Source organism: Centruroides sculpturatus, unplaced genomic scaffold (genome assembly GCF_000671375.1).
Source record: "Centruroides sculpturatus isolate CEXI.00-Female unplaced genomic scaffold, Cexi_2.0 scaffold441, whole genome shotgun sequence".
Taxonomy (NCBI): domain Eukaryota; kingdom Metazoa; phylum Arthropoda; class Arachnida; order Scorpiones; family Buthidae; genus Centruroides; species Centruroides sculpturatus.
Window position 1 is genome coordinate 187,846 of NW_019384822.1, and position 24,845 is coordinate 212,690.

Here is a 24,845-nt window from a genome sequence, read left to right on the forward strand (position 1 = left end):
AAGAGAAAAAACCCTGGCACTAATTCGTAAAAGTTGAATATTATTATTCTTTGACCTCATTATGTCGATCTTATGTAATAAAATAAAACATTTTGATTGGAATTATTAATAAAGGAAAAGTACTTTAGTTACCGTGGGAAATATTTAAGTATTACGTCACCGCAGCATTCGCTTGTGTTTAATGTTTGTTAAATCATTTTTTACAAGAGAACGTAGAAATTTCAGTTTTCGATGCACCCGATGGTAACTTATCTCCTACTCCGACGCCGTTTAAAAAACAAAGTCGAACTTTTTTAAAAGTATTTCGAAGGAGGGAAAAAAATCAATCGAGTCGATTCAGAGAGCGAAGACCCTTGATTACGTTCCCGCCAAAACTGGATTCCCCACGAATATCACGTGACCTCGTCTGCATTCCAGACGTAGTAAAATACTATAGAGAATTTCAACGTGGGTGATAACATACGCTATTCTATTTACATCTGGAAGTGGTACGTACTAAAAGCTCGTTTCGATCTCGAATAAGTTGGAGTTTGGTAGTAAAATTTCTTATAATTCGAACGATTTAACGAATCGAGTAATTAAAAATTGCCATGTATACGAGCAGACGTTTCAAATTCTCCCAACTGTTTCGACAGACAGCTGGTTCGCGTTGACCAACGTTCCCGCGCGTGACAGCTGATCCGCCTGACGACCGAAATATCATTACGCCTCGCGATGTAATCCCAAACTACCGTCGAATTTAACCACCATATAAAGGATAAAATATTAAAACATTATTGATTATAAGTAAATTAAACGTTTTGCCTCGATAAAAACGTGTAATTTTTTACATTTCGCCCGTTTATATAAACGCCAAACGTGGATTGATACCGAATGGCGTCGACCACGCGTTTCCCGCCAAACGCAGCCATTTGGTGAATCAAGGTGTTGTTGGGCGTTGTAAATAAGGCAAATTTAAAAGTGTTTTTTTGAGTAGAAAAACGGATAAAAATCAGCCGTACGATTCGTTTTTAAACGTCACTATCTTCGGATGATGGCAATATATCATCGGAACAGCGAAAAGAGAAGAATCGGGCACGAATTTCGTCGGCAAGAAGAAGAAGTCATCGGTAGCTTATGCAGGTAAGGCTGACAATGGCGAACCCTAACTAGGCTTAGCTCTACACGCAGACGGATGCTAACCGTTGAATAAAAACCGTATTTATATAAAAAATAAATACATCGGCGCCATTTTTAACGTAAATTCCACTTATAATTATTAAATCACGTTTAAAAATTAATTTCTATAAATATATTTTTTTACTTAATTATTATTAACACGAACATTAATTAATTATATAGAGTTAAATTAAGAATTTTTAAAATATTAAATTAATAATGAAAAAATCGCATAGGAATCATTATATTTTTCCTGTTATCACTTCCACGCCTGGCTTTATGGATTATAACAATAATTATTCGAAAATGTAATTAATTTATAATCGTAATTAGCTGTTAAATACGAATACGAAAGGTTACTGTCGACATGAATTCATTTTGTTGCGAGCAAATAGTGATTTTTGCTATGTCACATGGTGCTGAAAGGCCTCAACAGCTGTTGCGATCACGTGGTGCTGCCATATTTACGAATTTCCTTCCTCATTTTTCAGTTTTGACAAAAGGAAAAAAATAAATATATTTAGGAATAATTGTAAGTTTATTCTCTTTTATTGTTAGTTTATATGATTATTATTGTTATTAATATTAACTATAATGTTTTCCATCTGGAAAACTAGTACAAATAGTAAACAGGACAGTCACTAGTAATTCAACTAGAAGGGTTTATATTTATTTAGGACATTCACAGGAAATTTTCCATCTTTTTTTCTCTTCTTATTCAACTTTTATGAATATAATAATGTGAATGAGACGCATTAAGTAATACATAGTCATGTGTAGACAAATCAGTTTGCCAGGTTTTTATTTAGTAAAGTTTTAAATGTATACAACTTCTGATCTCTTACAGAAAACTGTTCTGTATCTGGGAGATTTTATAGAATTTAGTTATTAGTGTTTTTTTACACAATTCTTTTATTTTGCTGGCTATGTTATTAATATAGTTAAGTAAATTGTCGAGGCAATCAAATAGTCTACATATTCGAAAATCGTCATGTGTTCGGAGTATATGAGGATTTGCAATTCACCGTCAGTAATTCCCCTGTGTAGATAATTGTAGAAATGTAGCAATTAATCAAAAACGACACATCACCGGATGATTCTTCACTTTTAAATGCCGCCAACTCGGCACGGGCCCCTTTCAAACAGCGGAAACATACTCGAGAATATTGGTTTTCCAAGTTCGAGGGATCAAAGAAGAAACCCCCGGACTCTGTGCACTCGCAGATTATATTAGTAGTAGGCATTTAGTAAAAGATAATCAAGTTTCCTAACGGATAAAGTAAAAGTGTAGCCAGACTGGAAGCAAAAACAGCATTTACAGTTTTTTTTATATATTTTTTTATCGTATGCACCAAAATTAAATTTGTACAATAAATTTAAACATAAAATTTAATAATTGACGTGGATAATTTTCAATAATTCTCTGATTATAAATTTTGTATTCATTCAAAAATTAAGTGTTTGATATTTTTTAAATCTATTTATCAAAATATGCCCATTGGCTGCTTATATGTATATAATAGAAAGCGGCAACTAAGTAATTAATTAATTTCAAATTCCCATTTACCGAAGAAGCAGAAACGTATGATCTTGAATCAATATTTAGGAAGTGCTGTATTGAATATTGATGCGCTATTGTATAATATAGGAAAACGGGACGCGGGTCGGGTTATCGGCTCATTAATTCGCCAGGTGACTTAAATATTTGGTAGGCCACAGAATCCATCGTCGATAGAAAATGATAGGAAGGGACAGAAGAAGGGTTGGCGACACTCCGTCAAAGGGCACGTTTGTGTGCTGCACGTCAGCCATTCGTCCACACCGGGCATCATGGCTGCGGCGAGTTGGCAAAATGCCAGAGGCCCGACCGACACGTCTTCGGTCGGCGTCTGGCAGCTGTTAACGATCTCGTAACAGTCGGCAAAACCCCCGGCCGGATCAGCTGCCGCAACGGCGGATCCACGGCGCCACGCTCTCGACGACGCGGCCACAGTAGCGGTAGAACGGCCGGATAACGCCGGTTGGCTTCTCGGCCGGGTCGGGCCTGGCGCTCGCACGTCGTTCGACGCTTCCTCGCCCCGCTGACGTCACAGAACCGCGTCCCCGCAGCGACGTAATGAAACGTCCCGCCGGGTCGGTAAACATCCTTTCGTTTCTTTAATTGATAATCGGCCGCAGTCGACGGTAGCGTAAAAGCCGTCTCTCTTCTATCTCTGTCTCTGTCTCTCTCTCTCTCTCTCTCTCTCTCATTCTCCGCGATCTGTCCCCACAGGTTGGCCAATCGGCCCATTTCACCCAAGACCCAGATGGAACAGGAGAAGAGGATCCGAAGAGAAATCGCCAACAGCAACGAGCGGAGGAGGATGCAAAGCATCAACGCGGGATTTCAGTCGCTCAGGACCCTGCTGCCGCACCACGAAGGAGAGAAGCTGAGTAAGGTGAGCCTCAAAATTTTCTGGGGATTTCGGGCGAGCGGGCCCCTTTTCGGATTTTCCCGGCCCGTCTAGACGCCCGCCAGACTGGAATAGCACGTGGCGCCTCTGTCTCCCTTCGGCCCTCCCTCCTCCGGCCCGTTAGCGACGCGTCTCTCGGCCGTCTCCATAGCGACCGTTTATCGATTTTGCGAAGGGCGTCGCGTCGCGGCCGCACGCGCGTCGGTACGCGACAATAGTCTTTTCCTCGTCGCGAGCCGGACCGAGAACGGCCCCTTTGGCTCGTTTTCCGGACCTAGGTGGCATTCGGCCAGGTTTCTTATAATAGTGACGAAATTATCTCGGGTTACGGCCGGTAGGCGTCTACGATGCCGCCGGGAGGAGGACGAGCACCTCCCTCTCTCGCGTCCTCAGCCCGGCGAAAATCGATGGCTGCCGAGGTTCTAATCCAGAATTCCGAAAGGATAGTTTCCCGCTTAAAGTTATTAAAGGTCGAGGTCGAAAGATGGCGGCGACGGGAGGCCGCGACTATCGAAAGGAATTTACCTTCCCATCCAGGTAGACGGGAATGAACGGCCTGCAGACGATTTCGTCGAATACAGGGTAATGCCGGAGGCATTCCCCATTGTAACCTCCAAACCACGACTCATTTTCTTTCAAATACCAGAAATAGGTAGCCGGTATCTCCGCGCCGCGTCGCGCAATTTTCCGGGCGCGACGACCTTTCGTCCTTCGAACGCCCACGCCACCCGACCGCCCTTCCGTCAGCTGTTACCGGAACGCGTCATTCTGTCCCTCTGGCCGCTCTGGATTTCGCTGAATTTCTACTTAACTAATACTAGCGGGCGCTATTTATCGGGGCGATCTGTCAGGTTTAACGGATGGCGTGACGTAACTAGGCCGTCTGCCACTCGATCCCGCGCGTGGGCCGGGCAGCTGTTCGACCGGCCGACCGGATGAGTCATCGCCACGTGTGCGATCGGCATTCCGAATGCCCACCGCCGCGTCGGACTAAAAAAGGCCACCTCTCCGTCTCCGGAGAAGGCTGCGGGCGGGCCTGGTCGGAAAGGATGGGCCCCCGACTCTTCCATATGCCGGCCCGAAGAGGTCTTCGCTCTCTAGAACCCGCGGGGAGCCGTTGGGCCGTCGAAACGGGTGATCGATCGATGGGCCGGAAAACCGACACCGTTCGGCCGTCTCCCCACCCGTAATTAAATTTGGAAGCGGGCCGGACCCCGGACTTTTGTTTACGGACAATAGCCAACGTTTCCCCCTCGGGCGCAGTTATCGCCCGGGGTCTGGAACGATCGATGGGCGTCCGGCTCGATTCGAAATGTTTTCGGAGGCCCGCTTCCGTCTCCGCCAATGGAGTCTGCTTAAATAGGCCCGACCGAATGGGAGGCGGGCCTTTCCGGTTACGACCGAGGAAAATAACTAAGTACTGTACAGCTGGAGGAAATGCCGGATGGAAATAAGCTACGTCATTGGCGCAGTGAATACTGTTTGGTTTGCCCTCTTGCCGGTGTCGTCCATCCTAGGCCCCCGAGAAACTGGACGGACCCGGAGGGGATAAATTCTTTGAGTTATTAAACTCTGGTAGATAAAATGCCAACGAGATTTTTCGAGTGTAGTTCCTTCATCCCGGTATATCGGTGTACAGTACTTTCCGCACCGGGCGCGTTTACCCGCGTCGCGCTCCATCGGTCGTCACGCGTCAAAGACGTCCGACGCGCTAATATCCAATTATAGCGTCTGGGTTGGAAGACGGCCTCCTCCTCGGACGCGCCGTTCCCCTTGGAACTCCGCCACAGAAGCGGCGATCTGGCGGCGTCGGCAGTCGGCCAAGCGGAGAAGAGGACGGCTGCCAGAAGACGGAGGGAGGACGCGGGTCCGTTCACCCTTCGCTCGTCCGAGAGAGCGCCGCCCGGAGTAGGCCGCGCGGACGAGGCGTGCGATTTCCTGGCTGGGCCCGCTCGGAGTCTTTTGGATTCGGTCTCCCTTCGGGGCGCGACGCTGCTCCGGTCGCGCGTCACGTTGGCATCGGACCGGGAATTTCTTTGCCGTTTAAAAAGAGACCGAGATCGAATGCCGTCTCGACTGTCTTCGGCAGACTGGAAGTTTTCCAGGTCGCCTTTATCGCGACGGAACGGGCGTCCGGTCGTCTGCCGCGTGGAAGCTTTCGGGCGCTGGGCCCTCCCTTTTTATTTTGGTGGCCTCTTTCAGCGGATGGGCGGTCTGCTGCCCGTTCGACGGCGGCCATTTTTTCCTTTGTCGTCCTTCCGCAGATCGTTTAAATGGCCCCAAACGGTCTCCGCCGCCTCCTCCGGCTACCGATCGATGACGGCGCTCCCGGGTAGGGCGTCTTTCGCAGTGACCGCCGCCTGGAGGAAGCCGGAACCCTTTTTAAATCGGTAGTGTCCCGGGAATTGGGCGGATCCTTCTGCGAGGGGGTGTGTTCGACCCGTTTCCTCCTCCTCCCGAATTCCGGGGACGGGGCGCGGGGTTCTCTTCTTTCGGCATTTGGCGCCGGTTCCGTTTCTCGGGGCCTGGATGGGAGGAGGAAGAATCGCGTTACGCCGCCGGCCGGCCCGGGCGGCGATTGCGTCGCCGTCGTCGGCACGTGCCGTTCCCCGTGGCGCCGTGCGCACCTGTCGCCCTTTCGGCTTTTGGCATTCTCTCCGACTCTTGGTACACGTTTCGCCTTCGACGTGGCCCGTATAAACTCCGAGTGGCTTTTTAGTGGATTTTCCGCCCTCCCCTCTTCTAATGGAGTCGTTCCGTATTAAAATTTATCACTTTCTCTCCGCCATTATTACCTCGGCGGGTCCGGACGCCGTACGATTTGTGACTGCGTGTCGTCGAAGATCCCGTTCACGTTTGTCGTGTTTCTTTAATGTTTATATTTTTTGTTTAGATTCCAATTCTTATTTTCTGTTTTCTTGATTCCTTGAATTAAATCCTTCACTATAAAGGTTCAACACTAAGAATTGGGGAAGTGTGTTCTGGATTTTAAAAAGTTTATAGAAATAAGTCGAATCTTTCTCTTTCATACATAAAGCTATTATAATTTTTATTTCATATCAAATTCTGACAGAAAGTACAAAACTGAAAAGGAAATCAATATAGCGAAAAAATCGCTATTTAAATGTATTTATTAAGCATACCAAGTTCATGGTGGAACTAAATCTTATCTGCACTATTTTGGATTTCTCTTTCTCTGGGGAGAGGTCCTGATGGCTTAGATTGTAGTGAACTATATGATTTATTAATTACTTATATAGTAAACATGGAAAGTATACATGAATTTCAAGTATTAAAAATTAAAAAAGAGCAAATTTTGTCTTACATGCATTCTTTCCATAAACTTGTCTCATATCTATTAACATACCTTTTTGTTTTTAGAAGTGTTTGTAGTCTCTGGTATTGAAACTTGCCCCTTCCATTCAATTTCTTAGGGATGTCAGAGTTGTTTGGCACGGTTTTATGTTGAAATAATTGTTGAATATATTATTGCAATATTATAGAAGGAAATTTTTAAATATCTTTTATTTCCTTTAAATTTACATATTTTTTGTTTTATCTTGCTTCAAGTATGATTATCTAAATATAAAAATATAATGAATTACTGTTTTTTTTTTTCAGTTGTACTTTTTACAATTTGTGGAAGTGTGCAGTTTATCAAAATTTTAAATATTGTTTACTGTTAGTGCATATTGCTTATATTTTGTGGAAAAATAAATAGTAATCAACCAAAACAAATGACCAATTATAATAATAATTAAAACGTATCAATTAATTCTAAAATAATAAATATTGTTAAATAAAAAAAGGAAATGCAATTAAATTATGTTAAAGTATTTTTGTAAATTATATATACTAGTATATATTGAAAATCAATTAATTTATCCATTATCCTGTAATTTTGGGATCAAATCTAATTCCTGTTCTAATAGATATTGATTTAAAAATGAGTTCAATATCAATTTTTATATTCAAAGTAATATAGATTTAATAACAATTTATATAGTATAGTCTTTTAAGAGATTAAAAAAAATAATAATTTTTTTTTTTTTTTGAGAAATGACAAATGCTGTAAAATTTAAATTTATAGATGATTTTTACATGTTTTTATGGATAGTGTAGATACTTTTTTAGTTTTTGAATTGGTAATGCATATTTGGTGAGGTTGATGATAAGGGTCAGGAAGTTTTTATAACCAGTTAGTGCTGTGATCTTAAGATTTAAAATTCTTAACATAGCTTAAGAAACTTGTGGCTTGACCCTGATGTCATTACACTTTTACACTCTATCTATATTGCATTGCTTTTTGCAATCTTAAAAAGGTGGAAATTTTTTATTTTTTTATATCGCTTTCTCTAAGTTGATTACAATGATTGATTTCAATAAAATAAATAAATTGGTTAATTTTATTTGAAAATGAATCGTTTGATGATGATGATGTGAAATGTTATTTTCAGGCTGCTATTCTTCAGCATACAGCAGATTACATCTACCAGTTAGAACAGGAGAAAACTAGATTATTAGCTCAGAATTGCCAGTTGAAAAGAATTCTGAATACTCAGATGAACCTCGACAGTGATGGGAGCAGCTCGGATTCTCCTCTCCCAAAGAGACGGAAGGCCGAAACAGGTGAACAAGATTTTAAACTGTTCTATAAAGTATTATTGAAGTATGTCGGTTAACTAACATGACAATGAATCTGTATGTTGTTACTAAAATGAAGCAAACCAAATACTTGACTTTTATGGATACAATTTTAATTTCATTATTGTATAGAATTTGATGTCTATTGAAATACGATTTGTATGATAATATTCTGTTAAGAGTTCAATGGCTTAATTTAATATTAGCTCTTGCTTAAATAAAATTAAGCATTACAAATGTTATAACTAAAATCTAATTTAGGTATTGACTATTTTTCTTGCAAAATATTTGTAATTTTATAATTACCCAGTTGATTTTTGATTAAGTGGTCTCAGAACAAAATTGAAAATGTGGAATTAATTCTTAATTTTTATTTTAAGTTACATTTTGATTGTTTTTGTATTATTGGTGAATTTCGTTGTTAAAATGTTTGGAGATAACTTTTTATTTGGTGTGCATATTTCCTAGAAATTCAAAATTCTGCTTTGCAATTTAATATTTAATTTTTAAATATATCATGCAACAAATTTTGTAATACTCAATAACATATTTGTAATTCCTTCAAATGTAAATATCATCAAAGCAGGAATTTCAACTATTTGCTAATTCAATTAAATTCTCTATGTGTGATTTTTGTACAGTTTCATAAAAATATTTACATTAATAGATTATTTTAAAATTTTATTACTATTATTTTTTTTTTTTAATATTAAAAGTTGCACAGTTTTGTTTTACTTTCCATTATATTTTTTAATTAATATTTACTAAATTGTTTGAGATTTGCTCCAACTATTGTAACTACTCCAAGAACCTTCACTCTTTCAGCTAATATTAAATTTATAAACAAATAACTATAAGACTTTGAACTAGGAAACAAACTGGATTATTTTTCATCAGTCTAACATTTCTTTCAAAAATTGTTTGGATAATTGCAATTTTATATCTACTATTTATAAAAATGGAAGTTTTTAAAACCACTTGTATAACATCATTATGAAATATGCTGCATTTAGAAATAAATAAGAAAAAGTTAATTTTACTATGAATATTAAGTGATTAAATATAATTATATTTTATGTAAATGATGGTTTGTATTTGCTTGAGTTTTAGTATATTGTACGACAAAATTTTTTTTTTTTTTTGAGAAGTGATAAAAAATCTGTTCAAATGCATTGAATGGTGATTCTTGGAATAGTATTATTGTATTAATATTCTGTTTGTTTATTTCATTCGAAAATAAATTTTCTGTTTAAATTTTATATACAGATATATATGATAATTAAGTCATATGTATTGCTCCAACTGCATTGACATTTAAATTCTGATTTATTAAATTTGCACAATTGATAATATTTATGTGTTTGTGTAGGATTTAATATTATGTTTTAGTGTAATTAGTTTTTATTTTATAATTGTCTAATTATATTTTAGTTTAAATTGTTCCCTTTTTTCAAGGATTTTAAACATAACAATATGTTTCACTCCATAAATATTATTAAATTAAAGTAGAATTTCTTTCTTTCTTTGAGTTTAAGAAACATGTTTGCATACCAGTGTTTTCAAGTAAGCAATACTGATCTCCAGAAACATTTAAGTTTGCCCTTTTTTTAAAAAAAGATTATGTGTATGGTATCTATAATGCATTGTATATATGAAATAATATGGGCATAGTCTTCATGAGAACTATGTGTTTTTACTGTTACAGATATGATAATACATTAAACAATTTTTTCTAGCTGAAATAATTTCTAACAAATTTGAAAGTTGTGAAATTTGGAATCAAAATTTTCATCGTGTTATAAATGATTTCATATTGTTTTGACCTGTGTTATGTTTGGTCTACAGTATATAATGTTACATTATAAGATGGAAAATGTTTTAAATAATCTTTTTAAATGTTAATTATTTGTATCTAAACATTCTTGGAATATGATAATGATCATAAAGAAAATATGGTTTAGTCCAGTCAATAGCAACCTGCAACCCTGATAGTCAACATAAGTTTATTTTCCTGTTTTTTTGTCTCATTAAGCTGATACTAATAACAATTAATGATTCAAACTAAACTTGACCAGTAAAAAGATGATAAACTATATATTACTAGTTAGCATTCATTATTTTAGTAGCTAGTTTATTGGAGTTATTAAATATGTTGGCACTCAGGCTTAAAAGCATGCAACTCCATAGGAAAAAATGTATGCAGCCTGCTGGAAGTCTGCAAAGTTTGCTTGCGGCACATATTTGGGAAAGATTGCTCATCACTGGTTTTGTTTATAAGAAACTAATATAATAACTATGTAAACAATCTGTTTTAGCTAACTTTTTGCATTGTCTTTTATATGCTAAAAGTTAATAGAATTTCAGTAATTAGGTATTTCATTTACAAATTATAGAGCTTAAGAAAATTGCAGATAAAAAATGCTTCAGGCAAGAGTTTGTTTCTATATCATGTATTGAATGTATACAGTATAACCATGAAATTCAAAAATAACTGGAGATAAATAGTTCATAAAAAACTTACACCTTTATAAATCCAGCAACAAATTTAATAAAAATTAAGAACGTTTTCGACCATTCACTGAGCTTCCTTGTGCTCTGTAACTGAGGAAGATCAGTGAATTGTCGAAAATGTTCTTAATTTTTATTAAATTTTTTGCTGGATTTATAAAGGTGTAAGTTTTTTTTTATGTATACAATATATGAATAAAATGTATAAAGGTTAATTTTTTGTATCATAAAATTACTCTATATCTAAAATCATTAAGAAGATGATGGATTGAATATTAACATCAAAAGTCATGTTAAATTATAGATTTTTATGTAGATAAACTAATAATTTAGAATATATTTAATTAAAATTAAATTAAATTGTTCATTGTTAATGTATTTGTTTTTAGAAGCATCAGAAAGTCTGCCCACTCCAACTACCAGTCCATCAAGTGCAGAACCAAGCATAGATGATTTAGGTAGAGAAATGATTGAATTAAGAGTGCAATTAGATCGAGAAAGACGTTTAAGAATGATGATGGAGGAACAAACTCGAAATCTAGAAGCTCAGCTTTATCCTGAACGTATTCGTGAAATAACACATCAGGTTCAGTTGCAATATCAACATCGATCAAGTGATGTAAGTTATCAGCAGATACCAGAATTTATTGATGATATCAAATTTAAATTATTTCAATTTTTCAAGTTTTAGATAATTTTATTTAAAGATGTTAACAAATGTAAATGATTGCAGTACATAAAAAATAATAATGATGTATTTGTTGGAAAAAATATATCATAAATTATAAAACTTTGATTTTAAATTAAAATATTAATATGAAAAAAAAATTATATCAAAAAACTTTTAATATGGTTTTAATAGTGTCTACATTACATTTAATTTGATTATTGTTTTAATGTTTATGTAAATATTTCTGTAATATATTTTATTTTTAGCTACTGCAGTAAATAGTTTATATTTTTATACATATTATCTATAATTTAAATTTTTGCAATTCTTAGGGTGAATCTCCGTCACAAGTCACCATTGAGCAAATACCAACCAGTCCACAATCTCAGCTTCCACTTAGTGACACAGAACCAAAACGAGAGATAGCAACACCACCAACCCCACAGAACAGTTCCGAAGAAACTTTGGCTTCCGAGGCACCTCAAGATTTATCAGGAAGAAGTCATACTAGTTCCTCAGAAATGATTGAAGTGATAACATCGACAAGTACAACATCTGTGGAATCTCCTCCACCTGCAAACAACATAGAACAGACAACTTCTCATATCTATCCTGCCAGCACTTCTCGTCAGAATCTGGAGACCATAGTCGAAGCCATACGTCATCTAGAAGGAGATCATCTCTTTCAGGATGACTCTGAACCATTAAAACTTCAAACCGTATCATTATTGAATATACCTTTAGACAGTTGTGAAAGTAACGGTCATACAGACCACGTAATTCATTTGCATGCCAGCAGTACAGCCAGTGAGCAACACCAAAGGTCTATCAGTGCAGGGAATTCAGAGTATGCAATCAGACAACAGGTCATCCAATTCCCTCTTCTAAACCAATCACGGCCTGGTGTGATTGTCGCTACACATTCTTAATCATAATCCCACTTCCCATTTCTGCACATTTTCATCTTCGTTTCAGTGGGTTTTCATTCCACCAGGTTCCTGAGGTTATTTCTCTCTTCCTGGAAATCATTTGACATTTTAACCCACTGGTGTAATATAACCATTACTGTCATTTCTGTTTTGATAAAATGTTTCAGTTCCTGGGTGCTTTACACATGGTCTTCTAATCCTACTGATGCAGTCCCTGTCCGATTCCTCAGATTCAGAGAGGAAGAAAGAAAGAAAAAGATCATTTTTAATAATATGATTTTTGAACAAGTTTCATCTGTATTTTGTACAAAAAATTTTAGAAAATGATTAAAAAGAAAAATGTGATTTGGAATTTCCCCAGTCTCTCACTGGCTACAGGCAGAAGCAAATTGGCTTGTCACTGTTGCCTGATACTAGTTCACATTTTATATATATATTGCCTGTCAAGTTTAATAACAAGTTAAAAACAAAAGGTATATATATATATTGAATTTTTTCATTGTGTTAAGAGTGTCATTTTTAAACTAAATTTTATGTAAGACAAACAGGGAAGCATCCTCCCCATTTTTTGCACTGTAAATATCATGTTCGTATAAGGTTAGGTTGAGACATTATTTAGAAGAACAGAAGAGGATTGTACCACAAATGCACTCATAATGTAGGCTGTGTTCAAGTTGAAAAATAGTCTAGAGGAGTTTAAAGATGTCTGTTATTTATTTTCTTTTTGAAATAGTTAAAACATAACAGTTGTGAATTAGTAAATAATCTTGTCAATTGTTACAAAGAGTGTCTGTAGCCAAAGATGGGCAACAGATTTGCATTAATTATATTCATTATATCATGTGTTTGTACAAACTGATATGTAAAAATTAACTGGAAGAATGTATCCAAGAACAGCAGTTAAGCTGTTTTTTTTTCATATGTTGTAAAGTGAAAGCACAATAGTACTTTGTTTTTCCATTAAAAAAAATGCCATTGATTTGTATAGCATTGCATTAATACATAATTGTAAAGATGTTTTGTGATTAATTTTAAAAAGATTTTTTAAATTGGAATGATTTTAAAGAATGGACTGATTTCACCAGTTTTATATGTTGTATTTTGATTGCCAATGTTCACTTATGATTCTTTAAAAAAAATTTGTTTTTGTGACCAAGTAAGGGACCAAAAGTTAATAGTGAGATCCCTAGTTCTTTTGATGTTTAGTATAGTACAAGATAGAAACAAATCAAATTTACATTTTGTTTGTAGATGGCACATTTGGATATTAAATGTGTGATAAAATGGAAAAAAAACTTGAAATTAATTTCAAAGATTCTGTTTTGGAAAGCGGTTAAAGGGAATCAAAATAAGTGTAATGAGAATTTTTGATTATTGTGTGAAAGAGCAGTCTGTCTGTTGTGAATTGTCAAATGATGAAATTATTTTAAAGTATATCCCCAGGGCATTTTTTGCTTTTAAACGTAAATAGGGTGAAATGGGTCCATTCATTTAAGTACATACATGCCAGCATCAGTGCATTGTGGCTGACATTGATAACTTTGACAGTCATTTGTAAACATTGTTAATTCATTGTAAGTTCCTCTCAACTAGGATGGTGTGCCAAAGAAGTTTTATGTTAAAAATTGCAGCTTATACAGAATGGAAGATATATATATATATAAAGAAAAAATTATATATTGGAGCTGGCATCTATTCAGTTCACTCTGAAGTTGGCATGTAAATGCGCAGATGAAAAAATCCTAGCTGTGTGTACTTTTTGTGTGTGCACGTTTACGTAGATAGAAGGCGTTGTTTTGTTTTTAATGTCTTTTTATGAAAATGTGTGTTTTTTCTACATCTCTCTCAATGGTAATGTGTGTCAACGTGTACAGAGACTAGTATTCAAAATCAGGTACAGTAAAATAATTAACAATAGTAAAATGTTTGGTTGTCAAATTCATTCAGAAATAAGTATTGTTATCAGTCTGTATAAACTAGTATTATTTACAAAGTTTTTTAACTGTTTTGCATTGCCCGTTTTTTCACTTATCAAAAACTGGTCTGGTAATTAACCATTGTATTTATGGGGGGTTAAATTTGCAGGTGCTTCATTCAAAATGATATTTGGGCTGCAAATTTTGCAGGGTTGATATCACCAGTTATACAAAATGGGATTTATATAAATATGCATCCTTTAATACTGTGAAGTTAATTAGAATAGTTCAACAATGGAAATACTGGTACTACATATAATAAAATAAAAAAAAGCTTGTACAGTTAGTGGTAATTGTTTATCTGGCAGTGTTTATCTCTTTTTCTTTTGTTTTTCCTTGATTCCCGCTGTCTGTGTATTCAAACTTTTCCTATATTGATAAATTTTCTCCGGTTTAGAACTGATGTAACAGATCAAATGTTATCTGTGTAAAATCATTGTCTGTTGTCTTTCACTGCCTTGAAATAAAAAGTGGTGCAACCTATACTGGCTTTTCATTTATTATTTGTTAAAAATAATTTATTTCAACATGCCCAGAAGATTAAACAGATTCTGTATAATGCTTTACTTTAATAATACATATATTTTTATTATAATGTTAGAATCAATTTATTTGCAATTTTTCTTTGTACTATTAAAGACATGTTGGCTAACTACTAGGATAGTTTTCTCAAATTATGCAGCACCAGATTTATATACATTGGAACCGTTCAGTAATGCAGATACAAAAATTTACATTTGAATCAGTCCAATTTTAAAACCAGTTTGTATTTAATTCCAAAGATAGTAGCTACCAATTTTATTTCAGCTGATCTTAGTAAGATTTGTTAAGTTTATTTTGGAAATTCAATAAATGATGCAACAAAAGTGGATTTTTACATAGAAATATTACTGTTTCTAGAAATAAAGTATAAGGAAGTTATGGAAACAAACTTGAAAATAGCAACTAACCAACAATATAATTTCTTATATGTTGCATATTTTACGGAAAGTTTGAAAATCTCAAGGACGAATAAATTTTATCTCGAAAGTTTAGATTGATTTAATATACTTAAATTTATCAAATGTAAGTATATTGATATTTAAATTTAGATATGAAACTATCAATGTTGCTGAAAAATATGAAAACGGAATTAGTTAATAATAAATTGAGGAATTGTATGGAAAAAGATACCAAAGTTAAATTTTGATGTTTTCAGAAATTCTCAAATTTTTCCATGAGGTTATGAAATAAGCAAGCAGTACATGTTAAATATGCTTGAGTAAAGTGCTTATTATAGCAAGGGAAATATCCTTAAAACCCCATTGGATAAGCATAATAGCTGAAAAAAGGTTTCTAAGTACATTGCATTGTACTGTACTTGCGTTATTTCATAGACTCCAGTTGTTAATTCAATATTTTTTAATTCTTCAATATATATAGACGAGTGTAAATTAACAATAGAAAAATTCATATAATAAATTCTAAACAGTTTGAATTAAATTCATTATCTTCAGAAAACTTGCTATAAAATAATTGTGCTGCCATCTGTTAATAAAATATATTAATTATTTTTAGAATACGAATTACGTAATTAAAAAATTAAATTTAAAAAATGTTTTAGTTTTATTTAAAACTTCTACGTACAATTAACGGAGATTTTAATGAATTTTACATATATTATACTCAACACAGATAACATTAATTAGAATAATGATCATGAAGAGCTGAGTGGAGAAATATCTGTTTGATGTCACAGATATAAGTTAGAGTAACAGAAATTGAGTTTGGAGAAGAACAAAACAGACGAATGTGGCATTAAATAGGAACATGTGGCTATACTTAAAATTGTTAAATTTCGTTCTGTGTGGATTTAAACTTGCAAATGTGACCATTAAGAGGATAAACAGAGACAAATGGTAAATATTCCAGGTGATGCTGAGATTAAACTGCAAATGTATGCGATCTGTTTGAACGTTTCTGGTTTATTTCCGTTTGCTTTAATTAATTTACTCTTCTCTGTTGATTTAAACTGTTTTTTATTAAGTTTTAAAGCATTTAAATGGTTCTATTAATCATCCTTTGTTTAAAACACCTACTAAAAGTTTCGATGCTTCACTGCAAACACTACAAATATGTTTTACATTTTATATTTTTAAATCTAAATTATTAAAAAAAGGTTATTTTTCAGTTTATAATTTTCTTCAGATTAAAGATGAATTTTATAAGTTTAAATAGATTCAATTATGAAACTCTAAATTTCTCCAAAATGATGGTTTTTCTTCAGTAAAATATAAGAAAAAAAAATTAATTTTAATTGTTTACGAAGAAATTACAAGCTATAATTATGATATTTGTAATGTCTTACGCTATTTTTTACATGATAAAATTTCCCGCTTATTATTTACAGGAAAATAATTTATCTACACTAAAAATAATTAATTGTTTTGTAGTGAATAAAGATTTTATATAGATTTATATAAAGATATATACGAAATAAACTTGAATATTTTAAATGTAAAATTTTTCATGTTAAATGGAAAAAAACATAAGAAGTCTTATAGTAGGAAATATATATCTTCTTACTGTGTTATGAGAAATGTATGTCTTTATCGACGTTTAAAGTTACATGTTAAGAGAATTACTTTATAAAAAAAATTACATAACTGGCAAGTCAGTTTGAAAATTTTCTAAAATATTCATGAATATCTTTAATTATTATTATTTTTTTAGTATACAATTTTCACAATAGATCTTTATCTAAATAACAATAGAAAAGATTACAAAACATTTTTATTAAAGTAAAAGAAGGAAAAAAAATGTAAATTACAAACGTCAACCAAAATTACATAACTATATCATGTGATATCAACCGACTAATCATTATTCTTTTCATTTCGAGGAATCCATTTTTGAAACAATAATGTCTTCTTTAGTGTATAACACGAGCAATTTTTTTTACATTTTATGGGCTATTTTCCCTTTAATTTTCGTTCCATGCATGAGCGAGGTGAGTTTTTTTTTTAATCTTTCGGCTATTTTTAACATGTAAGGATACAATTTTTATAAATTTATCAATTTTTTTAATGTTTGAAGATACCAAATTCCTTGTTGTTAGAGATGCAAGACGTGAAGTCCAGTAAAGAATTTTTTGATAAATTTGTGGATGGAGGTTATAGAAACTATACAGGTGAGTTATATATGAATACAAAAATACATTTTTTATGTAACATAATTTTATCGCAGATGTATGACACATTTAGTTGTAGCAAGGAATGCATGGCGTGTTATATAATAACCATTACATGATCGATACACGTTGGACACGTTAGGGTGCCTGTTGACAGATGGGTAGATATATTCGAACAGATGTGGGATGGCTCCAATTAATCATAGATAATATCCATCCGATAGAGTAGGTGTTGCTCTAATATGCAGTGACGAAGAGAGATGCGTTATTTTTCATAAAAAATGATAAACGTTCGACGGTTACTCGATGGAAAAGGTTAAGTCGAGTAGGCAAGAAATGCCATTCATGTCTTCTCGAAACTTTTCCTAGGGAAAGAATGTTAAGCTAGAATGAGTAGTGTAGCTCACAGCAAGGTGGAAATCCAGTTCTTTGTGCCACAGAGTCGCGTATGTTGGCCTACTACAGTGAAACTGGCCGCATCCATTCATAAGAGCGTGGGAACTTGTCGTGTCGAGAAGACCGTAAGTACAGTACGTTGACGCCCGGGATGCCTTCTTTTCATACCCTCACAAGTCAGAGTAGAGAAGAAAAAATGCCGTTGAACTAAGATAAAAAATATTTCCGAGTTTATCCATTGAGAGTAATTCCGATTTTCTTTTTGCAATGCATATTTTTCGGTTAATTTGAATAAAAATAGAATATGTAATAACAAGGTATCATTTATGTGGTTATTTTTGCTTTAATTTAAGTTATTTGCACGAAATTTTACGCTGTAGGTTGTTACTACAATAATTTGTTTTTGTCTGACATAGTGTCAAGGATGCCTGTTATGATGTTATGTGGGCACTTCTATTCTTTCCAGATTATCTAAAAATATGAATATCACAGAATAATTCTTAACAAGTCAAATAACCAAAAAAGGAATGCGGTTCTTCGCCAGTTTTTATGGGTATGCTTTAATTTTTATAGAAAAATCATCTAAAAATAGCCTGATACGTCAATGAAGCAGAAAATTTTCAGGAAATGTAACTTTTCATATTGTATTCTATAATGTAGTATTCAATACACGTCACGTAAAAATAATTACTTTTAGTTAATGCCCTGAATCATCAAACTATCTTCATTTTTAAGAAATATGATTAATCGTTATATTGTTCATTTTAAATTTAAATTTAAATGAATTAAAAGAATAAAAATTATTATGATAATTTTCAAATTGTCATTTTATAGTAAAACATAATTATTATCAAACGTCGAACGATTATTTTTAAAATAAATCATTTTTACGCATAGATGAATTATAGGAGTTCAAAAAAAAAAGCTTCTTGGTCCTATAGGAATCATACAGTTATGTATTCCCAAGTGCTATGTAGTCTTATAGTATACAGAACGTTAGTCTCATAGTCCTATGAGATTATGTAAAGATTACGAGACTATAGTGGCTATGAAACTATAGAGATTATAAAACTACAAGACTGATGAGACTATATAGCTTCATTAGTGTTGTATTTTCTTGAGAACTGCTAGAGCTTCGAAAGACTCCTTCAAAGGTTATCCTGCACCCACTAAATAATCGTATAAAGTATAATAAGGGGATCTGATATATCTCGCTCATTTAACACTTCCAAGTATTTTTCGATTTGCCTTCAAAAATTCCTATCTATCTACGAGGGAAAAAAACAGATCCGGTATATCTTTGAAGAACTAAAAATTCTTGAATCATAGACCGGATTCAAGCACAATCCTCTCAGAACAAAGAGTTTTTTTTTTTTTATTTATCAGATGCCTGCTTGCATTGTTACCACGACTATCTTAAAAATAAAATTAAGTAAAAAATTGCTAATTCAAGCAGATAATTCTTTTGTCGTTATTGATATGAAAAAATATCCGTAACTAAATATAATCATGTCCAATTGTGACAACAATTAAGGCGAAACAGAAGCATAATAGTATCTTTTCTGTAAATCCTAATTAACAATGAACATTTGCACGAATTCTGACCGATGCATAAAAATTCAAAAACTTAAATTAATTATTAAATATTCTAAATATTATATTTTTAAACAATAAAATAATTTGTTTACTTTTTCTAATTAAAATAACACACGTATTAACATTTATCTTTATTGTATTTAAAAATAAATAAGGAATACGAGAGAATATTTCTATTCCAATTATGAATGGGCGTGACGTAATATTTTTAAACTTCCTTTACCGGCTTATGACGAGACGTCACTACTAAACGACCCACCCATACTTCGTGACATCATCGCGAACAACCCCCGACCTCTTCGACATTCTTGTTCGGACCACGAGAGGGCGTTTCCATCGTGGATCGTGCCATACATTAAACATCTGTTTTCGCTATTCTTCTGCTAAATTTTGATACGTACAGAAAATGTACATTTCTTAATTACTAAGCATCTCGACTTTACCTACCCATTACGTAATTATCTTGTTAGCAGTTAATTTACATTTAAATTTTGGAAATTCGTTAATTAAGAAATATCAGACATATCACCAGGCGTTAATCTGTATCCAGAGTTATCGATATCCATTAGGTATGGTCGATATGGATGAATTGAATCGGGTTCGGGGCACGATGATGTATTACGTTTACTTAACGGGGAAGCGACGATGCTTATCCATTTAATAATCTGACTCAATGGAGAATTTCGTTGTAGAAATATTTTGCAACAAAAGAGGTTCTTCAGCAGATTGGGAAGCGTACAGCAGGACATGTACAGTACAAGATGGCACACAGAAGATTTTTCGATCAAAATCAATTTCTTCCAGATCAGATAAGAATGAATCATGGCTTTTTCTCGTTAATATGTCGATCCATCAGATAAAAGTGCTCAGTTCTTTTTTGTATCCATATCGTGTTGCAGTCAATAGGAAATGCGTTTAAAGATCTTAATTCAATAGTAAAAATATGATTAAAACCATATTGAAAGAAGAAACGAGATCGTGACAAATCGCCCATTGATAGTTGTATACATTATTCATATCGTTGGTGGAGTTTCAAAAATTGAGGACTCCGATAATCATACAGCGGTAGTATGACCTGGATGGTGAAGGGCTTTAAGCTAATTCGACCGCCATTCTAAGGACTGACAAATGCTGCGTATTTCATAAATATTGATATAGTCAAAAATTTGCAAGTGAACTGTGATCCATGCACGAGTACATTAGAGGGTGTTTGTTGTAGGTTTTGTATGATTAGCATTAAATCTTTTTGATAGAAATTCCAAAATATTTCATTCTTCTGGAAGCATATTAGCAAAGCCGTAACTAGGATTTTGGACGCCTATGGCCAAGAATAAAAATGGCGCCTTTTTAATTTTTATTATTAAAAAATAATAATTTTATTCTAAAAAATTCTATTGTAAAAAATTATCTAATGACATTTAAATNAGTGCAATATAATATTATCTATCTTTATATATATATATATATATATATATTAAAGGCAAAATGTTTCTTCACTGCCAATTGAAAGCAAAACTAACACTTTACAAAAATGTGCTATAAAGACTCAAATCTGCCTGGATGAAATATAACCAAATCAATCAAGACAGACAACAAGTACTTTATCCACACTTTCAGAAATATTATGTTTCAACTGATTTAATTTTAATTAAATGGTGCATTTTTTAATTTTTTTAATTAAAATGGTGCATTAAAAATAATAATTTTATTCTAAAAAATGCAGTGGTAAAAAATTATCTAATGACATTTAAATACTATATAAATATAAAAATTTTTTTGTGTTATTAATTTCGAATACATATTATTCTGAAACCTTCTCGTTGGCACCTATCGCGGGGCCACATTGGCCATACCCTAGTTACGGCTCTGCATATTAGCAATGTATGTCAACAATTTTCTAATTTTTGCAGAATGACACTCGCTTTATGCGTGGAGATAATTAGAAATCGTTGAATTCTTTTTGTCAATTTTATTGCATACGCAATAAAATTGACAAAGAATTAGCAAAGAAGCACGATAAATAAAATCGACGATGCTTTGAACAACATTTAAAAAATGTCTTTTTAAATTTAAAATTTAATTCTCTAATTTGTATATAGAAAAAGAGAATTAAATTTTAAGCTTTGAACAACATTTAAAAAATGTCTTTTTAAATTTAAAATTTAATTCTCTTTTTCTATATACAAATTAGAGTACTGTACGCTTCCAAAGATACTGAGAGGGAATTGAACCCGAGATCTCCAAATACTAGTTTATTAATATTTTTATAATATGTATATTGCCATTCGAACTGGAAATGCCTCATACGTAAAGAAAACTTCAAGAATATGCTATTGTGTAAACATACAAGGATGGCATATTTAAACAAAAGTACAAAAATGTATATTGTTTCACACATCTTTCATTTAAAGTTTACCTTTTTCCGACTCCATATAAGATTTATATGAGCTGAAGAAGAGCTAACTAAAATATTTTCCATAGCAAATCGAGATTTTGGTGCCTTTCTGAAAATATTGAGAGTTTTGCATACATTCAGTGTTAAAATTAACATTTTTACTGTTTCTTTGCGAACACACACAAAAAAAATTGAGAATTGCTTGCTTATTTATTTAGATTTTTTAATTCCATTTTATCTATTCGTAATAATTTTGTATGGAATTATAAATGGAATTGCTTTGTATTGCTTCTATATTTTATTTGGAAATTTGTATGGAAAATTATAAAATCAAAATCTTATAAAGTTTAGCTTAAAGCAAAGCAAAGTTTTAGACAGAAGATATAGGAATAAAATCAATGAAAGAGACACAAACAGAAGAAAAAACGAGCAATTATTTTATTGTGACATTGTCACAATGCCGGGCTGCAATTTTTAATCATATTTTTAATTTATATTATTTAATTTATTTAATTGTTAAAATATATGCTTTCCATCTTCAAATTTGTAGTGTCTTGCCCCTTTATATCATACTTTTCCTTTAGGAATTGGCTCGTTCCGGTCGTCTATCTAACACCTTTGGGGGGATTTTTTTGAATTGAAATAACGCGACTTCCGATTTTGATCGGAAGTTCGAATTTAGTTAATCGGGGGGTCTACTTACCTACTGTTTTTAAGGTTTCTATATCTCTTCTCGGATTTCATCTATCTAACTCCATTCTCGAGATTACAGAAGGGTAGACAACANAATTTTTTGAATTGAAATAACGCGACTTCCGATTTTGATCGGAAGTTCGAATTTAGTTAATCGGGGGGTCTACTTACCTACTGTTTTTAAGGTTTCTATATCTCTTCTCGGATTTCATCTATCTAACTCCATTCTCGAGATTACAGAAGGGTAGACAACAGACGGACGACAGTGGGAATTTATGGGTATATCTTTTTTCAAATTGCAGTCCTAAAAAGTTTTACATATTTTTATTACATTCGTAAAAGGGTGAAAACCCGTGCTTGTGAATGGTTCGGCCCAATAAATAAAGTGAGTAAACATATTGATAGTAATATTTATATTCTGCTGAAACGATGACAGTATTAGAAAATAATTTCGTTAAAACAACTCATCAATATCATAAGAGACATTGATGAGTTTGCAAATAATTTAAAAAATTTAATTTATACAAGCGATTTAACAATATTATGATCGATGAACCACAATTATACTGTATGATTGAACATTAGCTCAACATTAAAAGAGAGATAGAACTAACTATATTGAAGCTAATAAACTTTGGGAATAATTTCAAGTATGTAGATTAAAGTTTATATTAAAATCATATGGTTTAAAGTCGTGAGGTTTCTGCACTTGTAAACTATAAAACTTCCGCCTTTTTCGAATCGAGGTCTGAACAACATAATTCAACTAAAATAAATTGATGATAAAAGAACTTTTATTATTGGCCGGATATTATTAGAATATTTCTGCATAAAAATTATTTTCAATAAAATTTCAAAAAATGTTTTTAGTTTTTCTCTTTCAATCCAAAATTATGTTATATTTTAAACACGTTCGCCATCTTTTTTTATTCATTAACGAAAACACTAGAAGCTTATCAAATACTAAAATTATTTTGTTTAATTCTAAGAATAAAATTAATCAGAATTCTTGTAGGTAATAAAGCAATTTTTACTCATTTTCATCCGTTAATTTACTTACCTACTGAAATAATAACACTGAAATTAATTAATGTTTATTCTTAATTATAGTATAATACTAATCCAGAATATATATATATAAAATTATTACAAATATTGCAACATAAAATTTCCCCAATTTTTCAGGTGAAAATCTTTTAGAATTTGACGAAAGTATCAGCAATTGTCAACCAGTAGAAACTGTAATTGCTATGCCACCTTCATCGGATCCAACATTATTCACCATCCCAAAATGTGTCATTGTTGATCGTTGTAAAGGATGTTGCGGTGTTGCAGTTCTAGAATGCGCACCCTTAAAAACAATAGAAAAGAATTATAGAGTAAGAATGAACTCTCTTTTTGGAACTTATTCTTCTTGCAACTTAATTACAAATTTCTATTTTTAAAAGGTATCTCGATTCAACTACAACATAGAAAAAGGCTTGATGGAACTTATAGAAGACGAGATACTTACAATCGAAGAGCATACGGAGTGCGGTTGTAAATGTAAAATAAATCCAAGCGATTGTACGAATGAACAAACTCACGATCCACGAATGTGCAAGTGTATCTGTAAGAATAGCAATCAGATAGCGGATTGTTTGGCTTCTGATAAGCTATGGGATGTAGAAACATGCCAATGTAAATGTAAGGAAGTGGAAGAATGTTCAACTGGTTATACATTTAATTCGGAAATTTGCAAGCAAGTCTTTCTATTATTAATTCTAATAAGTAAAAATAAATTTTTCCGTCTAGTAACATTTTTGTTTTTCTATTTTTAGATGCGAGTGACGAAAATAAGGCAAAGAAATCATTAAAATGTTAATTAAATGTAAACTTTATTGATTTAATCACTAAAACATATATTAAATTTACTAAATACATTTTATTATGGTTTATTGATGTCAATTTAATATGTAAAATAAAATTTTGATATTTTCAATTTTGTTATGTATTCGTGACGGCAGATGGCGATACGTACATAACCGAGTTTAAAATTCTTGAAATGTTTCAATAATTAAAATCTTATTAATTATATTTGTAATATTTAAATTTTTAAAGTTTTTCTTCGTTAAATGTAATACGCATTTATGTTTTAATTAAATTGGAATGAAAACGATTATTATTATTTGCTATTTTTATTTAAATTTTCTAATTAATTTTGAAAAGTTAATTAATTTTTTTTTAACTTTTAATTTTATGGGGATTGTTTTCTTATG

General features: G+C 33.1%; 2 protein-coding genes across 6 annotated transcripts; both read left to right on the forward strand.

Annotated features, from left to right (window-relative positions):
- Positions 1–889: 889 nt before the first annotated feature.
- On the forward strand, positions 890–14,821 carry LOC111629941 (transcription factor AP-4-like). 2 transcript variants are annotated; one of them, XM_023373901.1, is made up of 5 exons: positions 890–1,122; positions 3,431–3,596; positions 8,069–8,240; positions 11,153–11,382; positions 11,766–14,821. In XM_023373901.1, exons 1-5 carry the CDS (start codon positions 1,031–1,033, stop codon positions 12,360–12,362), a joined length of 1,257 nt encoding a protein of 418 aa, XP_023229669.1. In that variant the 5' UTR covers positions 890–1,030; the 3' UTR covers positions 12,363–14,821. The 2 variants fall into 2 exon arrangements, with proteins under 2 accessions (XP_023229669.1, XP_023229670.1); XM_023373902.1 differs by lacking the exon at positions 890–1,122 and adding an exon at positions 3,134–3,291.
- A 1,134-nt stretch (positions 14,822–15,955) lies between these two features.
- LOC111629949 (vascular endothelial growth factor A-like) lies at positions 15,956–24,610 on the forward strand. 4 transcript variants are annotated; one of them, XM_023373911.1, is made up of 6 exons: positions 15,956–16,236; positions 17,220–17,327; positions 17,414–17,507; positions 23,773–23,966; positions 24,036–24,328; positions 24,408–24,610. In XM_023373911.1, the coding sequence occupies exons 1-6, from the start codon at positions 16,234–16,236 to the stop codon at positions 24,415–24,417; spliced, it is 702 nt and encodes a 233-aa protein (XP_023229679.1). In that variant the 5' UTR covers positions 15,956–16,233; the 3' UTR covers positions 24,418–24,610. The 4 variants fall into 4 exon arrangements, with proteins under 4 accessions (XP_023229679.1, XP_023229681.1, XP_023229680.1 ...); XM_023373913.1 differs by having other exon boundaries at positions 17,254–17,327; XM_023373912.1 differs by lacking the exon at positions 15,956–16,236 and having other exon boundaries at positions 16,965–17,327.
- Positions 24,611–24,845: the final 235 nt, after the last annotated feature.

What these genes read in the sequence shown, in the direction of transcription:
- LOC111629941 (XM_023373901.1), top strand. Translation starts at nt 1,031, where the DNA reads ATGATGGCAATATATCATCGGAACAGCGAAAAGAGAAGAATCGGGCAC. An exon ending in GTCATCGGTAGCTTATGCAG is followed by an intron (nt 1,123 to 3,430) that starts GTAAGGCTGACA and finishes CTGTCCCCACAG; the next exon opens with GTTGGCCAATCGGCCCATTT. An exon ending in GAGACGGAAGGCCGAAACAG is followed by an intron (nt 8,241 to 11,152) that starts GTGAACAAGATT and finishes ATTTGTTTTTAG; the next exon opens with AAGCATCAGAAAGTCTGCCC.
- LOC111629949 (XM_023373911.1), top strand. An exon ending in TCGTTCCATGCATGAGCGAG is followed by an intron (nt 17,328 to 17,413) that starts GTGAGTTTTTTT and finishes TAATGTTTGAAG; the next exon opens with ATACCAAATTCCTTGTTGTT. An exon ending in CAATAGAAAAGAATTATAGA is followed by an intron (nt 23,967 to 24,035) that starts GTAAGAATGAAC and finishes TATTTTTAAAAG; the next exon opens with GTATCTCGATTCAACTACAA.